Consider the following 17,476-nt stretch of genomic DNA (forward strand, 5'->3'; position numbering starts at 1 on the left):
TCACACAGTGCAAGAAGCCTAGTAGCGAGTGGGCTAGCTGCGCCTGTGGTGGCGAAACGGCCGGCTGGAATGCATTGACCACGCGCTAGCCTCCGGCCCACCACACAGCATCGATCGTGCGTACTGTACTGTGTGTCTGTGTGCACTCAAACTACTGCGATCGAGCAGGCCGTACCCGTACCCATCAGCTGCAGTCGCAGTTGTTCATCAGCCGAGGTGGTGATCGATCCCGTGAGGCAGGCCGTGAGGAGTCACGGACGGGATGGCCGGAGCGGCAGGAAGAGCCAGCGCGAGTGGATCAGTGAACGATTGGTCCATAGCCGCTGTCGTAGCTGTAGGTTTCCATCTCGTTGAACCTGCATGCGCCAACCGATTCTTCCTTAGCTTCTGACCGTCGCTGCTGTTGTCTCCGCTGCTCATCCATCCATTAGCTGACCGAGTGACCGGTCCACCCTCCACGGGCGGCCTAGCGTCGTGTCGCAACGCGAGCCTTGGGCGCGGCGCGTTCATGTCCCTGTCGGCGGGGCTCCGTTCCCACACTCGCCTGCTCTCCTCGTAATCATGAGCTAGGCTAGCTCGACGTGTTTGGGTTTTCTTCAGCTCGAATTTGGGATACCTGCTTTCATTCTACTCGTAGTAATTCAGAGATTGTAGTATCTAATAATGCTTCTTGGTGGTCAGGGTTTTTTTTTTCAGACTGAAGAAACTGAAAAGTGTCGTGGTGGTTGCATTGCAGGGCCTGGGTGCTCGTCGATTGGGTACGGGGAAGCGGAGGAGCTGGGGCCCTTCTTGGTGCAGAAGGGCAAGCCGGAGCTCAGATGGAACAACTACTCCTGGAACACAGGCACGTTGTAAAAGACAGGGAACAATTGTGTTATTTTAGTACTATGTCGATTGCCTAATGTTTCAGTTTGCTAAAATGCAAAATAAACCAACTGCATGCAGAGGCGAACCTTATGTTCCTCGAGTCCCCAGTGGGCGTCGGCTTCTCCTACACAAACACAAGCTCCGACCTGCAGCAACTTGGTGACAAGATCACCGGTATGTAATAATTAATATACAGTCGATCATGATCAGCCGCCGTAATGATCTTTTCCAAGACAAACAATTCGTCCTTGTCTTTGAATCGATGATTCCGGTCTAAAACCATATATATCTGAACACTTACTCAGACTGTGTCATGTTTCTGATAATAACGCAGCTGACGACGCTTACAAATTCCTGCTCAACTGGTTCAAGAGGTTCCCGCAGTACAAGTCCCACGACTTCTACATCGCCGGCGAGAGCTACGCCGGTGAGTACTCTTTTTTAACCGATCGATGGAGCCGTTCACGTCTCAGCTAGCATCTCAAGCACAAATATTTCTCAGCTAGTAGTTCAGTCAGATCAGCACGGGACTGACTGAGAGATCGACTGAAATCAATGACGACGACGACGACACGAGTTGATTTTGCATCCCCCACCCACATTGGCATGCATGCCTGCAGGGCACTACGTCCCGCAGCTGTCGGAGAAGATCTTCGACGGCAACAGGGCGGGGCCCAAGGAGAGCTACATCAACTTCAAAGGCCTGATGGTCGGGAACGCGCTCATGGACGACGAGACGGACCAGACGGGCATGATCGACTACGCCTGGGACCACGCCGTCATCTCCGACCGGGTGTACGGCGACGTCAAGGCCAAGTGCGACTTCGCCATGGTCAACGTCACCGACGCCTGCGACGCCGCGCTCCAGGAGTACTTCGCCGTCTACCGCCTCATCGACATGTACAGCCTCTACACCCCCGTCTGCACCGACCCGGGCTCGTCGGCGTCGGCATCGGCGTCCCACCGGAAGGTCGCCGTCCATGGCGCCGCCCCCAGGATCTTCTCCAAATACGTGCGTGCCTTTCATTTCGGGGAATAGTACGGCGTTTTTCCTTTTTTTTTTTCGAGCAACACGATGATGATGATGATCTGCATCATATCGGTGTTGCAGCGAGGATGGATCATGAAGCCGGCGGGCTACGACCCCTGCACGGCGGAGTACGCGGAGGTCTACTTCAACCGGCCGGACGTCCAGGCGGCGCTGCACGCCAACGTGACCAAGATCGGCTACAACTGGACACACTGCAGGTGCATTGTCGTCGTGTGTCTCGTTACTCTGAAAAAAGAAAAATAAATTCTTCAGGTTTCGGAGCACCGAAAACTGAAACGTGCTGTGTTGCGCAGCGACGTGATCGGCACTTGGAACGACGCCGCCTTCTCCACCCTCCCAATCATCCGCAAGCTCGTCGCCGGCGGGCTCAGGGTGTGGGTCTTCAGCGGCGACACCGACGGGAGGATCCCCGTGACGGCGACGAGGCTCACCCTCAACAAGCTCGGGCTCAAGACCGTCCAGGAGTGGACGCCGTGGTACGACCGTCTGCAGGTTGGCGGATGGACGATCGTGTACGAGGGCCTGACCTTCGTCACGATCCGCGGCGCCGGGCACGAGGTCCCTCTGCACGCGCCACGGCAGGCGCTGACGCTCTTCAGCAACTTCCTGGCCGGAACCAAGATGCCCCCAACGGCGTTCCTGTAGCTGCCGCCGCCCATTGTCCGGCAAAGCTGGCTGATCTGGGGTTTTCCTTTTCGCCTTCTACCAAAGATGTAATTGTAATTCGATTGGGGGAAAAAAGGTTCAGGAATAAAAGTCATAGTGCTGATCACAATCACAACGTGTTGTGCTGCCTCTTGAATGTGTCCCTAAAAAATGTCTACTCCAAGAATGTCCCAATAGCTGACAGCATATATAGTGCTCCCTCCATTCCAAATTTGTAGGTTGTTCTGCCTGCTTTCTAAATATAAATATATAGTTTTACTAAGTATCTAGACATAATGTATATCTAGGAGCGTAGCAAAACTATATATCTAGAAAAGCCAGAACGACTTGGAACGGGGGGAGTATGAAACAGGAGACCTTCAGAGTGTTGCAGCAGAAACCGACAGAAATACAGAGCACTACAATAGATCAGTTGTAGCAACTGTTGAATTCCAGGACTTATTATTACATCACAGACCAAGCATCAGGAATCCAGGTTTTGTCCCATCTACCCAAGAAAACACACACACACACGCACGCACGCACGCATATGAATGGTTAGGATTTAGGAAACAAGAACCACAAAGTTCATAGACAGCACAAGGCAGACCTGACAACATGTAGCGATGCATGGACTGCCATATGCTCTTGGCCTGGCATATGTTCTACAGCTAACCTTTCTTTGGCATGGCCGCCAGCCTTGTATACATGCGGGCCATTGATTGATAGCCTCTGATATCACCCGACCGCAGGAGATTGCCTATCATTGGGCAAAAAGATAGCCAGAAAGTTCAGACATATTTACAATATTATCAAATAGGTTCGTCTCGGGCAGTGCATGATTAATCAGAAAGAGATCTTGCAAAATGCAGAAGCTACATGCTTTGTCCATCAGGTGTTCTAATAGTAGATCAGTCCATGTTCATTAGTTATTATGTTCAATCTTTCAGTTGGTCCATGTTTTGGTTCACAGTGAAGAACCATGTTATATGATTGATAACTCATGCTAGCAAAGAGTCCACTGATGAAATCCAAATCATATTAAGAGAAGGGAAATACCTAGGTAAGTTTTAAAAGCCAGTGAGATGAAGGTGTCGTCTTTGCTTTACGGGCAAAAAATAATAATCCATAAAGACAACAAACATATCTATTGATTGGAAAACGAGAAGGACCAGCGTCTCTGACTTTGGTAGGACCATATTGTACTGGTGTAGAATAATTAGAAATAGAAGTTACAAGAGCTAGTTGTATTACAAAGTTGTAATGCAACTGCTCCTTCAAATCAGCTGTGCCATTACATAGCAGTTCTGCTACTACATTTGATAACTCGGAATGGCATTTTTTCCTCCTTTTGGTTACCGCCTTAGAGTTAAGAGTGGCTCCCTTGCTGAGATGTCACTCCTGAGTCCTCATACTTGATATGTATTCTCATCTAGAGGCTCAGGCCTCCATTACAGCAATAGCTTAATACTCTGTATTTCTTATATGTCCTTAAGTACCATATGTTGAAGTTTACAACATTTAGATTAATATTTTATCGTTTCAGTCTAATTCAGAAAGATAGCAAAGAAAGTAGTAGAATGTCATAGTTTTCGTCTAGTGTAGTTTGATATAGAGTGAGAACATGAACATGGACAAATGGTACATAAAAAATTCATAAGTAGGAAGAAAGAGGTACCTGAATCACAGTTAAGTGGGCTGTCTGGTTCAGGATGGGCCATCAGAGCAATTATCGCTCTACAAACAGACTGAAGGGTCCATGCAGGGCTCCATGCATTCTTCAATATATCCAAACAAATCTCACCTGTCTAAAAACAGAAAAAAGGAAAACAAATGTAACTAAACAGAAATTACCCCTTCATCTTGAAGATTCAGATAATAAATGATAAAACAGGGCAACACAGTTTTAATAACCTTGAAATGCACATTTGGGTGGAAAATTTTGGTCAAAAATCGAACTTGAGGAGGCAACAGAGGATACTGCTCTGGAATTGCAAACGCAAGTTGAAACACACCACCTTCGTAAGGTGTTTCAGAAGGGCCCTAACCACATAAATGTAGATAATTAGAAGAGGAAATAGTAAACGGCTGATCTTGCCCATTACTGCAATAAAAAGTTACCTTGATAAGAGCAGTCCACTTGAATATGTTAGAATCATCACATATTAATTGGATATCAGGGTCAGCTGACTTCTCTCGCTGTACCTCCTTGTACTCCTTGAAAAGTCTTGCCCTAGATGCCTAGAGATAAAAGGTATTGCCAAAAAGGTTTAGGTTTCATTTTAAGAACCCTTGTGGGTTGTGGCGCAAAATATCCGATGGGTGTGGCCGTGTGGTGCAGGAATTGATGTAGCATGGAGAATTTTCCTGCTTGACTATAACATCATACTGTAAGTAATTAACAGCTTCATCTCATTCATCGTTAGTTGATTTTATATTTATGATAGACACAGACTTGAACCGATACACAACAAACTAGTGGTAACAGGAAAAAATCACACAACTCCCTGTGAAATACAAATTGCTAGCTGTAAGATCTTTTATAGTGGCATAACTGCTGCATCAAGTAGCATACGAAAACATGATCAATTCAAATTTGCAGGATTACTGGCATATTGCACGGCTGTGGAATCAATGTGGTCATGGAGCAATTGCGAACTCACCTGCATCTTCTCCTTTCTCTGCTAGAGAGTTATGACCACAGGGCTGATATAGGCAAAGGCGTCACTAAACGCTGGCAAAATAAGAAATAAGACTAAGTCAGAAAGATTCAGTGAAACTTTATAGTGAAAATGAACTATAATGAGCTTGTCACGGACAACAAAAGACAAAACTAAGATCAATATCATGGAGTTAGATTTAAAAAGCTGTAATAATACACAAAAGTCACGAACAAGCCACTCAGCAACAAGTTCTCATCAAATGGGAAAAATGACTGGAACACCAAAAATTGGACCCCTGACTACATGACAAACACATAGTGAAGGTAAAATTAAATGTTTATTGATCACATTCTACCATCATACTCCAGTGAAGGTAAAATTAAATGTGTTCCTCAAACTACAGTCCAGGACGCCAGTATCGTACAATATCATCTACCCAAATACATGAATCACAATTTAAAGATATTAAATCATGGCAAGGTCAAGCATCCACAACGGTGTGTGCTAATCAAGAACCCAAGCCAATCTACCCCAGCTCCTCTTCAACTCTAAACGCCGGTGCCACCGATCTGGGTATTTGCCTGCCCCGCTCATCAGATCGACCATCGCCTGGCGGGCAGCACCGGAATCAGGATACCAGCCGAATCACAACAAATCGCGCACCGGAAACCGGCCAGAACTTCAATTCCCCTGACCCGACGACATCAGCCAATACTTTCCTCAACGCCCTTAAATCTTCTCTCAACCTCAACCGTATACGTACCGAAGGAAAGATACGTGTTATTCGGGAAGAAATAGAGCGTACCAATCGAACCTTGGGCTTATGGCACCGGGGGCTCGACTCCGGCGTGGGGAAAGTCACCGGAGAGCAGGGAGGAGCTGCTGCTGCAGCGACGGTGGGCAGTGGCCGTCGGAGAAGGTAATCGGGGGAAGGAAAGGAACCGGGGAATGTGGAAGTGGAATTGGAGAAGTGGAAGCGGTGGGCCCGCCTCAGCCCAGCTGCAAACTCTATTTCGTCACCAACTCAGATAACCGGCCCATATCCAACTTGGACTCCAGCCCAAAAGGTTTCTTCTTGCGAAACACTCCACTCTCCTTTTCCTCCTGCGACTCCACCCCGTCTCGTCGTCCCGTCTTCCCCTTCGTCCTCAGCCGCCTCGCTCCCTCGCAAGCAGCAAAACCTCGTCACGAATCGCCGATACTCCAGCCCGGAAGAGCCAACGAGGTGACTGCGCGCTGCGGCCATGGGTGACAGCCAGTACTCCTTCTCCCTCACCACCTTCAGGTTCGTGCTCCCCTCTCCACGTCTCTCGCTTGCTCGTCTCCTCCATCGAGATCGGGGGGATTTTGCGTCGTTACGGTGGTTTGATGTGAGCTTTTTTTTGGTTGATTTCGCTGCAGCCCGTCGGGAAAGCTTGTGCAGATCGAGCACGCGCTCACGGCTGTCGGATCCGGGCAGACCTCGCTAGGGATCAAAGGTTCGATCTGTGCAGTAATCCGCTCTCACCCCTCTGATTTCTTATGTTGGTATTTTGTCGTTGCTAGGTAGCGACAAGTTCGTGACCAATTTGAAACCGCATTATGACGTGTTATCTCGTGCACAACATTAGGGCATTGTGGAGGGTTTAGAATTATGGTCCTCTTGGTGAAGTGTATTATTTTGGGTTTGTGTTCGTGTGTTTGTGTCTTCGCTTTGATCAGGGTTTTCATCCTTTCTCGTGTGTTTGTGTCTTAGCTTTGTTTAGGCCTTTCATCCTTTCTCGTTAGCATCATAGTGTTAATTGAGGATACCTAGATGTGATTTCAACTGGGTATATAGTTGTGATTTTCTTATATCCTAGATACCTACACACAATTTCAGCTGTTTCCAAGTTGTATGGATGATTGCTTCCTGCATTGCATGATTCTGATTCATAAGCTCAGGTTGGGAGGAGAGCGCACGCGCGCACACACACACAACAAAAAAAAAAACTGGCTAATCAAAGATTATTATTATACCAATTTTTGTCACTATTAAGATTATTTCTCTAATCTAATGCGTATTATGAAGTCATTTGAGGTTGGGTTTGTAAATTCCTTGACGTCTATTGGTGCTAATACATTTGACAAACTTTCCCTAATTTTCCTGCATGTGTATGCTTAAATCTGCCCATTTTCTCTTTCTTTGTATTGCTTATTATCATGCTGTAGAAGTTAATGCGGATCTATTTTTGTTTGGATGCTTCAATATGGAATGGGGACTGTTGAAAATTGTGCCCACTTCATATCTGGAGCACTGACTAACACACTTGCACAGAAATCAACTAATGGTGCCACTCAGCCAAAGATGGCTGTGGAAGTTAAAAGTTATTTCAAACCTCATGACCATTGTTATTTGAATTTCCTAACTAACATGATATTTGACTGTAGTGTAATGATTCGCCAAACTGTTTTTTTTTTTCAATCGAATTGTTGTGTTCTATGTAGTATACATGGTCACTGTTTAGGCAGTACAACCATTTTATTTTACTTGTGCCTCTTAGTTAATTCTGAAATGTCATGTTTGCAGCTGCCAATGGTGTAGTCATCGCCACTGAGAAGAAACTGCCTTCTATTTTAGTGGATGAAACATCTGTATGTGTACCTAATTTTTTTTTTAATTTTCTCTTTTGCCTCATTCTTGACCTTTTTCTATTCCAAGTGCTAAACACATACCTGCTTGAAATACTTTCTAGGTGCAAAAGATTCAGGCACTAACACCAAATATTGGAGTTGTCTATAGGTACACACTGTCTTGGTTGATCTTCTATTCATTTTTATTTTCTATTTTGGAACTAGAATACATTACAATTGTGTTGAAGTTTAATGTGATTGTTGAAGCTATGGACCTTTAGTGCATCTTCTCAATTGCCAAGTCTTTCTCTATTATGTTTTGTTCATGCACTTTTCTTGTACTGTTTTCAGTGGGATGGGTCCAGATTTCCGTGTTCTGGTGAGAAAAAGTCGAAAGCAGGCACAACAGTATTATCGGTTGTACAAGGTATACCTTTTGGCAACTTGTTTAGTTTAGATTTTTGGAAAATATTTCAATATCTGGTAAGAGACATCTTACAGTCATTAGAGGTACCTGAAATGTATGATCGTATCTAGGTAGGGTGGCATAAATTTTTGGTACCTAGGCTAAATTGGATACCTTAGGTACTAAGTTCATGTTTTCATTTTGGTACCTCATTGTATCTTTTCAAGGATAATTAAAAAAAGTTCTCATATATTAAATACATCATTTGAAATGAATTTGTAAATTTAAAAACATTGTCTTCTGCAAGCTTGCTGTCAAGTAGATAAATGTGTTTTTAATTATTATTTCATTGTCAAATGCAGGAGCACATACCTGTAACTCAGCTTGTACGAGAGACTGCTGCTGTCATGCAGGAGTTCACACAGTCAGGGTATGTAACTAGACTTAGTTACTTCCATTTGCCCATTGCTGCATACAATAATAATGGCATGCACTGCCTAATTTAGTATTATTCTTTAAAAAAAAGCTGTTCATATTTACGGGACTGTCTGCATGCTCATATAATACAATCTGTATTTAAATTTTTTGATATTAAAAGTATACACTTGACATAGCATTGAATTGTTTTAGCTGTTTTTAGTCCCTTATTTATACATTACCTAAATGTATTGCGGTCACTTCTATAGATCTTATAGTATCCCTGTGTGCCATCCAGTTATTGATTTTAAATTAATTGGTGATTTTTAGTGGTTGAGGGTTAATATTATTTACTTACCAAGCAAGTCAACCAGCATCATACACAAAATGTGCACATATATATAGCATTTAGTAGCTATTTTCATTTATTGGTGCACTTGATGTCGTTGTGATGGCTTTGAACAAAAAGTTAAACTAAGAGGTTATTGGGATATACACCATCTGGTCAAAACACGTACTAGCCTCTATTGTTTGGTGTTAAGGTGATTAGTGAAAGCCTGAGATAGGTATATGCTAATGAGTTTCTTTTTTATCCTTGGTTGTTTCAGTGGTGTAAGACCATTTGGAGTATCATTGCTGATTGCTGGGTATGATGACAATGGCCCACAGTTGTATCAGGTATACTGAAGAAGCTACAATATAGAAACCTGTTTATTTTTACTCCCATCATTCTAATGCCTACTTTTAACACAAAATGTCAACCTCACAAATTTATATGTTGTTCCCACATGTCATTTAGTCATAACTTACAAGAGATCATCACACGTAGTACTTATAAAGTGGAATGTGTACATTTGTGCTAACAATCACCATGATACGGTATGATGTATACCTTCATAAATTCAGGACAACTGACATTGTTGGCTATTTCTTCAGGTTGATCCCTCAGGATCATACTTCTCCTGGAAAGCATCAGCCATGGGAAAAAATGTGTCCAATGCAAAGACTTTTCTTGAAAAGAGGTACAGTCTCAATGTGTAATAATGTTGTGCACTTGCTCTAAACACTGTTGTGATTTGTGATATAGTACTGCTGATAATTTTCTTCCATCCTATTGTAAATAAGTCCCAGTTGATTTTATGTAGCTCATCATTGATTAATATAAGCAGCACGTATGCCATAACAGATCATCCTTTCTCTCTTTGATTTCACATGTTATATTTGTGGTTTCATTGTAGATACACTGAAGATATGGAGCTTGATGATGCCATCCACACTGCTATTTTGACTCTGAAAGAAGGGTATCACATCCCACTTGTATTTGCTTAGTTTAGAAACATTCTAAGTAGTTACTAATTGGTTCTGGATCTTGGACTCGCAGATATGAGGGGCAAATTTCCTCCAACAATATTGAAATTGGAATTATTCGAGCTGACCGTGAGTTCAAGTAAGTTGCACAGACTCAATCTTACTGCCACTTTTATTTGGTTCATGACTTCATGTTCCTCTTGCCTCATCAAATGATTAAATTATTGCATCATTCATTTGCTCCATGACTTTATGGAGATTATGCAACTTATGCCCCTCTAGCTGTAGGGGAAGTGTTTGTGTTTACTCTGTTTTTGTTGTTGCAATCTAAAGCTATTCGATGATATTACAAACTCCTTGCAACCAAATGGTTTCCTGAGAACTAACAGTTTCCATATACACAATACAGAGTTCTAAGCCCAGCAGAGATCAAGGATTTCTTGGAAGAGGTGGAGTAAATTGCCTGTTGACGATTTACTGTTTCGAACAACAATAGCAGCATCACTTATGAGCAGCCAGCCTGAAGCTTGTCTTAGTTTTATCACTCTGTAAACTGATCTGCTCCAGTGACATGTGGTGCTTACATTTGAACCCTCCTGAATGCATTCTGTAGACAAGTGAGATAACGTAAGATGTGGATGGATGTTGTATTTGACATACTCTCTGCAGCTTGTTTATGTGATGCACGTTCTTGTGGACCGTATGGATACCTAGGTGTTTATTGTGGCACATTTGGGAATTTTGGGACTTGCCCTAGCATTGTAGATTTGGTAGTGATTGGATGTCGTGGCTGCAAAAAAGCGAGTTCGTTATCCTACTGATGCACTCTTGGCGTGTGATCAGTTGTCTCAACCTGATGCGCCCGTGCAAGAGATGCTAATCTTAATAGCGGTAAAAGGTTAATGGGAATGTTAGCTGCAGGGACGGGCTAGGGCTGTATCTTTTGAACGCAATGTTACCGATTGTCTGCTCCTCAGCGATGACAGGCAGACGTTTCCTCAGAAAACGGGCAGAGATTTAGGAAGGCCCGTCAGCTATGACAGGCAGACGTTTCCTCAGAAAACGGGCAGAGATTTAGGCCGTGTTTAGTTTACGAAAAAATTTCGCGATACTGTAGCACTTTCGTTTGTTTGTAATAATTATTGTCTAACATGGACTAACTAGGCTCAAAAGATTCGTCTTATAAATTCCGTCCAAACTGTGTGATTAGTTTTTATTTTCGTCTATATTTAATATTTTATGCATACGTCTAAAAATTCAGTGTGACGGGGAATCTTGAAAAATTTTGGGATTTTGGAGTGGACCTATAGGAAGGCCCGATGCAAACTGTTTGAGTCTCAAGATGACATGCAGCCGCTGGTCGCTGATTCTTAGGCCTTCACCAACACAGGCTACAAGAAACATTAGCCTGAGTACAAAGTGGTATCCATGTAGCTTAGGATGGATGGAGCCATCAATTATGGCAGCGCAAGCCACATATATTGGACTCATCGTTACTTTTCTCTCTCCAAACGTCACTCTCGTACCATTGATTTTCATATCCATCAACTAATCTTTTAGTTCGCGAATTTTTTTAAGGTATTGTAATATTTTCGTTTGTATTTGGTAATTATTATCCAACCATAGATTAATTAGACTTAAAAGATTTGTCTCGTAAATTATAGACAAACTCGCATGGCCTTACTTAGCCACCCCAATTTTCACGTTATCTTTTATAGTTTGAGTTTATATATCAAATTTTGCGTGTGGATACATATTTTATATGCACTATAAGTATGCCAACTTTTAAAATTGTTTGAGCCACCTAAGTATGTTTTTGAATTGGTTTCCATGTTTACATGTAATAAGTGGTTTGCACTTTACATGATTTGCTGAGCTTGCATCTTTGGATGTTTCGAATTCAACTAGATCCAAAGCCAGAAGAGGAGGCACGCGGGTTGGGTTGAGTCTTCGCGGACCCAAACCAGAAACACAACAGAACCCAAAACCACCCCCCAAACACTATTTCGAGTGATAAATCCAAATCCAAAACCAAACTTGGTGAATCTCAGGAACTCAATTGGTTGCCTGAAACCTAAAACCCACTCCTATAGGCAATACAAGAAAACAATATGAAGTTCTAACAACATAGGCATGATATATGTTACATATTCACATGTATAAATAAGAGGTACTCCCTCCATACCCGATTTTATTGAATTCTGGGCTCTAGCTCTGTTTTCACAAAGGCTGTCGTTGTATTCCCTCGCGGTGTATTGTTGACATGTTTGCCCCTAAGCAAGCCGTCCGTTTCGCTCCCGGACGCATTCAACGCGTGTGTGCGCTCCTTGTTCCTCCCCCACATTCTCCTTGTTCCTCACCCACATTCATCGCTCGCTAGTAGGCAACCAAAGCAAGGGAGTAGTGACAGCAAGCATAGAAACAAGGTAATGCAAAAATTCCTCCCCCCGCAACCAAAAAAGACCCGGCCGGGCGTCGAACCTCGGACCTCACGACTGAGGAAACCTCGTTGTCCTGACCATTTCGGGAATGTACCTGATGGAAACCACAATATTCGTGAAACCCATGCAAATCATGGCAAAAAAGTCGTCTAAATTCACCAAAAACACCACACATGTAGATGACATGATGATACACAATCTTGTAAAATATCTTGTCCAAACTCGACCTTATTTGTGAGATATAAAAATAACAAATTTTAAGCTAGAAAGCTATCCACAGGATTTGTTAGAAAATTATTATTTTTATATCTCACAAATGAATTCGAGTTTGGACAAGATATTTTATAAGGTTGTGTATCATCTACATGTGTGATTTGTTTGGTAAATTTAGACGACTTTTTTGTCGTAGTTTGCATAGATTTTCATGAGGGTTATGGTTTGCACTAGATACGTTACCGACCATTTGAGCGTTGTTTCGCAAAAGAAATACAGTCGTGACCATATTTATTAGAAGCAGAAGCGTAAAACTAATTCTTAATTAATTACTTCTTAATAAAGCATTAATAAATTCGGATACGGAGTGAGTAATAACAACACATAATTTCATGACTCAACTTAGAACAAATATAGTAGCTTACATAAACAATTTATTAATAAAACACACGAGCTTTTATTCTAAATAATCTATTTTGACCTCCATTGGATATCTACAGGTAGAAACCGAAACATAAAATCAAACCTAATAAATTTAGGATCCCTGAACTCGAAATCCGTGGACCGTGGGACAAAAATCAAACCTGAACCCGCAGAGCCCCGATCCGAAGCCGCACTACTGCCGTCTCTCCGCGCGCCTGCTCTGGGTGGTCGCGCCGTCGGACTGTGATGTTCCACGCGAGGTGAAATGTGGACTGACAAACCCTTTTCCCCACAATTCCACAAAGCCGCCACTCCCCCTGCTGACGGATGGGGTGGTGCTCCCCGTCCACTTCCCGGCAGCTCCTCTCCACGGCCTCCCTCTTCGCCCTCGGCGCGGGCCTCCTCGCCTTCGGCATCCACCTCTCCTACGTCCACGTCGAGCCCCAGCGCGCTCGCACGCTCGCTCGGGACCAGTTCGTCCGCGACTACCTCCGCAAGAAGCACGACAAGTAGCCCGCCGTCCGTGGTCGCCCTCTCCCGGACCCCAGACCCCCAGGCGGTTGCTTAGCAGTCGGAGACGATGGCCCTGGCCCCATCGAGGTCCGGTAGCGAGCCTGTGATCCCGGAGGTGGAGATGAATGCCGGCGCCGACCAGGCCGCCTCAACGGTGCGGGTCACCGTCGTTCAGGCGTCGTCCGTGTTCTACGACACCCCTGCGACTCTCGGTGCGTGTAATTTTGCTCTCTCTACCCGTTGCAGTTGTTACAGTAGCGCTTGTGATGTTCGATTCGTTGTCTCGACCGTGCGTCTGTTTAGATTGGTTCTGCGCGCGAGGTGTTCGCTTGTTTGTCTCGGCAAAACCAGCTTACTGAATTGTGTATAGTGATGGCTAGTACTCGTAAAAGTTGTTGAGAAAAATCGTTTATAGTTGAATAGTGACAGTGTGTGTAGCTTCATTTCTCCAATATAGAGTAGCAGTTGATTGACATGATGGCATCTACTTTGAAGGAGACATCGTTCTCTATTACTGGTGATGATGATCCTAGACATATGAAGCTATTGGTTTTCTCAGGGTGAATCAGCTAGACTAGATAGGAAAAGGAATGCTATAGTGGTGTGTGTTGCGTGGACAGTTTTTCTTGCTTGGAGCTTGGAGGATGAGGTATTTGAGGTGCGACACACAGGCATTTGAGGAAATAGAACCTTTATGGGCTTCCTACTAAGGGGGTGTTTAGTTCCAAAAAAATGCAAAATGTCAACTACATTGGAATGATGGAATGCAAAATGCCAAAATTTTCAAGGTTATGCTTAGTTCCATCCAAAATGCAGAATTTATTGCTCTCATGAGGGCCTCTTGAGGCGTTTTTGTCCTCTTGTGGCCAAAATCCAAAATAGAGAATAACCAACTTTTTGCCAAAAATTTCACATGGTGTTTAGTTCCATTATGCAAAATGATGGACCAAAACCCAAAAATTTTTGGAATAGAAGGGGAACTAAACACCCCCTAATACTATGTGATACCTCAGTTCCTACCCAGTACTAGGGTCACATCTTTATTTTTTTTTCTTTTTTTTAAAAAAATATCCTTATCAGCTTTAAGTCTTGTAGTGCTAGAGATGTGAGATTTGTAAATTTCTTCGCTGCATTATGTTTCAGATAAAGTGGAGAAATTGATAGCAGAGGCAGCTGGGTATGGTTCACAGTTGGTTTTGTTTCCAGAAGTCTTTGTTGGTGGCTACCCACATGGATCTACCTTTGGACTGGTTATCGGCAATCGAACTGCCAAAGGAAAGGAAGACTTTCAGAAGTATCACGCATCTGCCATAGATGTGCCTGGTATTCTAAATGATGTTAATGTATCCTTGTTCTACATTATTTTTCATGAGTATTACCATGCTTTATTCTTTGGGGTAGAAACTTTACCCTTTTGTAATTATAATAATATGCTCACAATAATGGTGTAGTGTGAACTGCAGTCTTAAGAATGAAGCACAAACCTCAAAGGATTTGTAAGCACTGAACTTACTTTTCTGCCCCATTAAAATATAAAAATGGAGGCGATGACCTCTAATTTGTGGTCACACGGCAAGATGATATATTGCACCTGATGCCGGTTGCATATTACTGAACGGAAGCACTTAAAACATGCATTTAGTTTCTATTTTAGGTCTTAGGATACTAGTAGAGGAAGTGAGCATAGCTGAACAGGTTGGAGTGGGAGGTTTGGTTGTGCATCTCAACTACCCATATTCGAGTCCTCTTCAACATGAATTCTGTTGCTTATTTTCTTGTTAATGGAAAACAACCTAGTTCCTCGAAGGTTGAGAAATGGGGTGGAATATTCCTTGGAAGTAGAGTTATGTGGTTGGCGAAGTCCTGAAAAACAGCATAATTTCTTCTATGAGCATATGCATCCATTGTTCTCACTCCTGGCAAATTTTCTGATAATGAATACACAAAACACATTAATGCTTGGTATTGCAATTCAACTAAGTACCATTCCCAAATGCTTCCTATGTATGGTAGGGTAGTGCTATTTCTACCCACAAAAAAAAGGGTAGTGCTATTTCTAGAATTTGCACTGAACATGTTTCTAACTTTGCTGCTTTACCTTAGATGATTCTCATTGTAGTTTATATCGTGTACTACCATTACCTTCTGTCATCTACACTTCCTTCTTGATATATCTTTTACATGTTACAAATGGTGTGTAGTACGCATCTGTTATTTCTATAGAGCACTTTACAAACATTTTATGAATGCAGGCCCAGAAGTGTCCCGCTTATCTGCATTAGCTGGAAAGTTTAAGGTGTATCTGGTGATAGGGGTGGTTGAGAGGGCAGGGTATACACTTTACAACACAGTGCTCTCCTTTGATCCGCTGGGAAAATACCTAGGGAAGCACCGCAAAGTCATGCCTACTGCATTAGAACGAGTATTCTGGGGGTTTGGAGATGGATCTACAATACCTGTCTATGATACTCCGCTTGGAAAAATCGGTGCTCTCATTTGCTGGGAAAACAGAATGCCACTTATGAGGACGGCCATGTATGCCAAAGGTATTATTCCTATTTCTTGGAATTTGTATTTTAAATAAAGAGGGCTGGGATATACTTTGGAACCATAAGGCGCAATGCTAAATTTCAAAATGTCTCGTGTACTTGAGTTTATCTTTCTTGTTGAATCCTCCTATGTTCGTGCAGGTATTCAGATATATTGTGCCCCCACAGTTGATTGCATGCCAAGTTGGCAGTCTTCTATGACACATATTGCCCTTGAAGGGGGATGCTTTGTGCTATCAGCGAGCCAGTTCTGTCACCGAAAGAACTATCCTCCCCCTCCTGAGTATACATTTGGTGGCCTAGAGGAAGAGCCATCCCCGGAATCTGCTGTTTGTTCCGGAGGGAGTGTCATCATTTCACCATCCGGAACAGTGTTGGCAGGTCCCAACTACGAAAGTGAGGCCCTTCTCACTGCTGACCTGGGTAAGAAACCGGGGAATTCACATACTAGGCCTGTTTGGTACAGCAAGCTGTTTTTTTTTGCCAAACACTTATTTCTAAAACAGCTTTATAGGTGAAGCTGTTTTTCTTCTCTCACAAAGAGATGAGTTGGATGAAGCTGAAAAAAGTAGCTTATTGCAGCTCTCTCCCTCATTTCTCTCTCTCATCTATGCATGAATTAGTTGATGAAGCTATTTTACCAAACACTTTTTCCAAAACAGCTCAGCTTCATCTAGAAAGTTGCTCATAAAGCTATTTTCTAAAAAAACAGCTTTACTAATGAAATTGAGCTGTGCCAAACAAGCACTAAATTCTACTCAAAATACCCCGCTTATGTTCATATCGTCATATGTCCTAGGACATGGTATGCTAGCTATATGCTTGAATGATTTATCCCACACAACTCTCACTATAAGCTGGCTGATGTGGTTCTGCAGACCTTGGAGAGATTGTTCGAGCCAAGTTTGATTTCGACGTGGTGGGCCACTACTCGCGACCTGAGGTGCTGAGTTTGGTGGTGAAGACTGATCCAAAGCCTGCTGTCTCCTTCACTTCCGCATCAGAGAAGACTAACGCTGGATAGGGCAATGACGTCTTGAATACCTAATGATCACATATCCTATATATAATAACAATTGCAAGTTGTCATTGCATGAAAGTAGTCGCAGACTTCTGTTCAGAATAAACTAGACTGACTTCCTTAATAATGGCCCTAGTTTTCGACATTTTTTCTTTACGGACTTAGCAGCCATGCATCTTGGAAATCTCACGTGACCTTGAGCCAAAAGAAATAAAATGGGAGGGAGGGAGGTCATCGCGATATACCACCTCTCCTAGACTCCTTCGCTCGCCTCGACCCCGCCAAACCAAAATACGAACAGATATCAAAACGCACACGGACCACGACCTGGTACGGTCACGGGCTTCAATTGGGCCGTGCCTCGAGC

General features: G+C 43.3%; 4 protein-coding genes across 5 annotated transcripts; 3 read left to right on the forward strand and 1 right to left on the reverse strand.

Annotated features, from left to right (window-relative positions):
* Positions 577-2,693, forward strand: LOC110434688 (serine carboxypeptidase-like 34). The gene is made up of 6 exons (XM_021459323.1): positions 577-844; positions 946-1,041; positions 1,202-1,294; positions 1,488-1,879; positions 1,979-2,115; positions 2,212-2,693. Exons 1-6 carry the CDS (start codon positions 664-666, stop codon positions 2,561-2,563), a joined length of 1,251 nt encoding a protein of 416 aa, XP_021314998.1. The 5' UTR covers positions 577-663; the 3' UTR covers positions 2,564-2,693.
* On the reverse strand, positions 2,950-6,239 carry LOC110434690 (protein PEROXIN-4). 2 transcript variants are annotated; one of them, XM_021459327.1, is made up of 6 exons: positions 6,032-6,239; positions 5,227-5,297; positions 4,685-4,804; positions 4,478-4,606; positions 4,242-4,371; positions 2,950-3,323 (listed from the first exon to the last, which is right to left on the reverse strand). In XM_021459327.1, the coding sequence occupies exons 2-6, from the start codon at positions 5,230-5,232 to the stop codon at positions 3,235-3,237; spliced, it is 474 nt and encodes a 157-aa protein (XP_021315002.1). In that variant the 5' UTR covers positions 5,233-5,297; positions 6,032-6,239; the 3' UTR covers positions 2,950-3,234. The 2 variants fall into 2 exon arrangements, with proteins under 2 accessions (XP_021315002.1, XP_021315003.1); XM_021459328.1 differs by having other exon boundaries at positions 6,041-6,224.
* LOC8074791 (proteasome subunit alpha type-2) lies at positions 6,271-10,656 on the forward strand. Its single transcript, XM_002452451.2, has 11 exons — positions 6,271-6,511; positions 6,628-6,704; positions 7,775-7,839; positions 7,941-7,987; positions 8,170-8,245; positions 8,587-8,654; positions 9,250-9,319; positions 9,578-9,663; positions 9,880-9,942; positions 10,023-10,088; positions 10,359-10,656. The coding sequence occupies exons 1-11, from the start codon at positions 6,471-6,473 to the stop codon at positions 10,405-10,407; spliced, it is 708 nt and encodes a 235-aa protein (XP_002452496.1). The 5' UTR covers positions 6,271-6,470; the 3' UTR covers positions 10,408-10,656.
* On the forward strand, positions 13,306-17,254 carry LOC8074792 (bifunctional nitrilase/nitrile hydratase NIT4). Its single transcript, XM_002452452.2, has 5 exons — positions 13,306-13,751; positions 14,683-14,862; positions 15,792-16,085; positions 16,230-16,511; positions 16,967-17,254. Exons 1-5 carry the CDS (start codon positions 13,607-13,609, stop codon positions 17,110-17,112), a joined length of 1,047 nt encoding a protein of 348 aa, XP_002452497.1. The 5' UTR covers positions 13,306-13,606; the 3' UTR covers positions 17,113-17,254.

The sequence above is a fragment of the Sorghum bicolor genome, chromosome 4, assembly GCF_000003195.3.
Source record: "Sorghum bicolor cultivar BTx623 chromosome 4, Sorghum_bicolor_NCBIv3, whole genome shotgun sequence".
Classification (NCBI taxonomy): domain Eukaryota; kingdom Viridiplantae; phylum Streptophyta; class Magnoliopsida; order Poales; family Poaceae; genus Sorghum; species Sorghum bicolor.

What these genes read in the sequence shown, in the direction of transcription:
- LOC8074792 (XM_002452452.2), top strand. Translation starts at nt 13,607, where the DNA reads ATGGCCCTGGCCCCATCGAGGTCCGGTAGCGAGCCTGTGATCCCGGAG. An exon ending in CGACACCCCTGCGACTCTCG is followed by an intron (nt 13,752 to 14,682) that starts GTGCGTGTAATT and finishes ATTATGTTTCAG; the next exon opens with ATAAAGTGGAGAAATTGATA. An exon ending in ATCTGCCATAGATGTGCCTG is followed by an intron (nt 14,863 to 15,791) that starts GTATTCTAAATG and finishes TTATGAATGCAG; the next exon opens with GCCCAGAAGTGTCCCGCTTA.
- LOC110434688 (XM_021459323.1), top strand. Translation starts at nt 664, where the DNA reads ATGCTTCTTGGTGGTCAGGGTTTTTTTTTTCAGACTGAAGAAACTGAA. An exon ending in ACTTGGTGACAAGATCACCG is followed by an intron (nt 1,042 to 1,201) that starts GTATGTAATAAT and finishes ATAATAACGCAG; the next exon opens with CTGACGACGCTTACAAATTC. An exon ending in TACAACTGGACACACTGCAG is followed by an intron (nt 2,116 to 2,211) that starts GTGCATTGTCGT and finishes TGTGTTGCGCAG; the next exon opens with CGACGTGATCGGCACTTGGA.
- LOC110434690 (XM_021459327.1), bottom strand. An exon ending in ACCCAAATGTGCATTTCAAG is followed by an intron (nt 4,372 to 4,477) that starts GTTATTAAAACT and finishes TTCTGTTTTTAG; the next exon opens with ACAGGTGAGATTTGTTTGGA. An exon ending in CCCACTTAACTGTGATTCAG is followed by an intron (nt 3,324 to 4,241) that starts GTACCTCTTTCT and finishes GCCCAATGATAG; the next exon opens with GCAATCTCCTGCGGTCGGGT.
- LOC8074791 (XM_002452451.2), top strand. Translation starts at nt 6,471, where the DNA reads ATGGGTGACAGCCAGTACTCCTTCTCCCTCACCACCTTCAG. An exon ending in AGTATTATCGGTTGTACAAG is followed by an intron (nt 8,246 to 8,586) that starts GTATACCTTTTG and finishes TGTCAAATGCAG; the next exon opens with GAGCACATACCTGTAACTCA. An exon ending in AAGACTTTTCTTGAAAAGAG is followed by an intron (nt 9,664 to 9,879) that starts GTACAGTCTCAA and finishes GTTTCATTGTAG; the next exon opens with ATACACTGAAGATATGGAGC.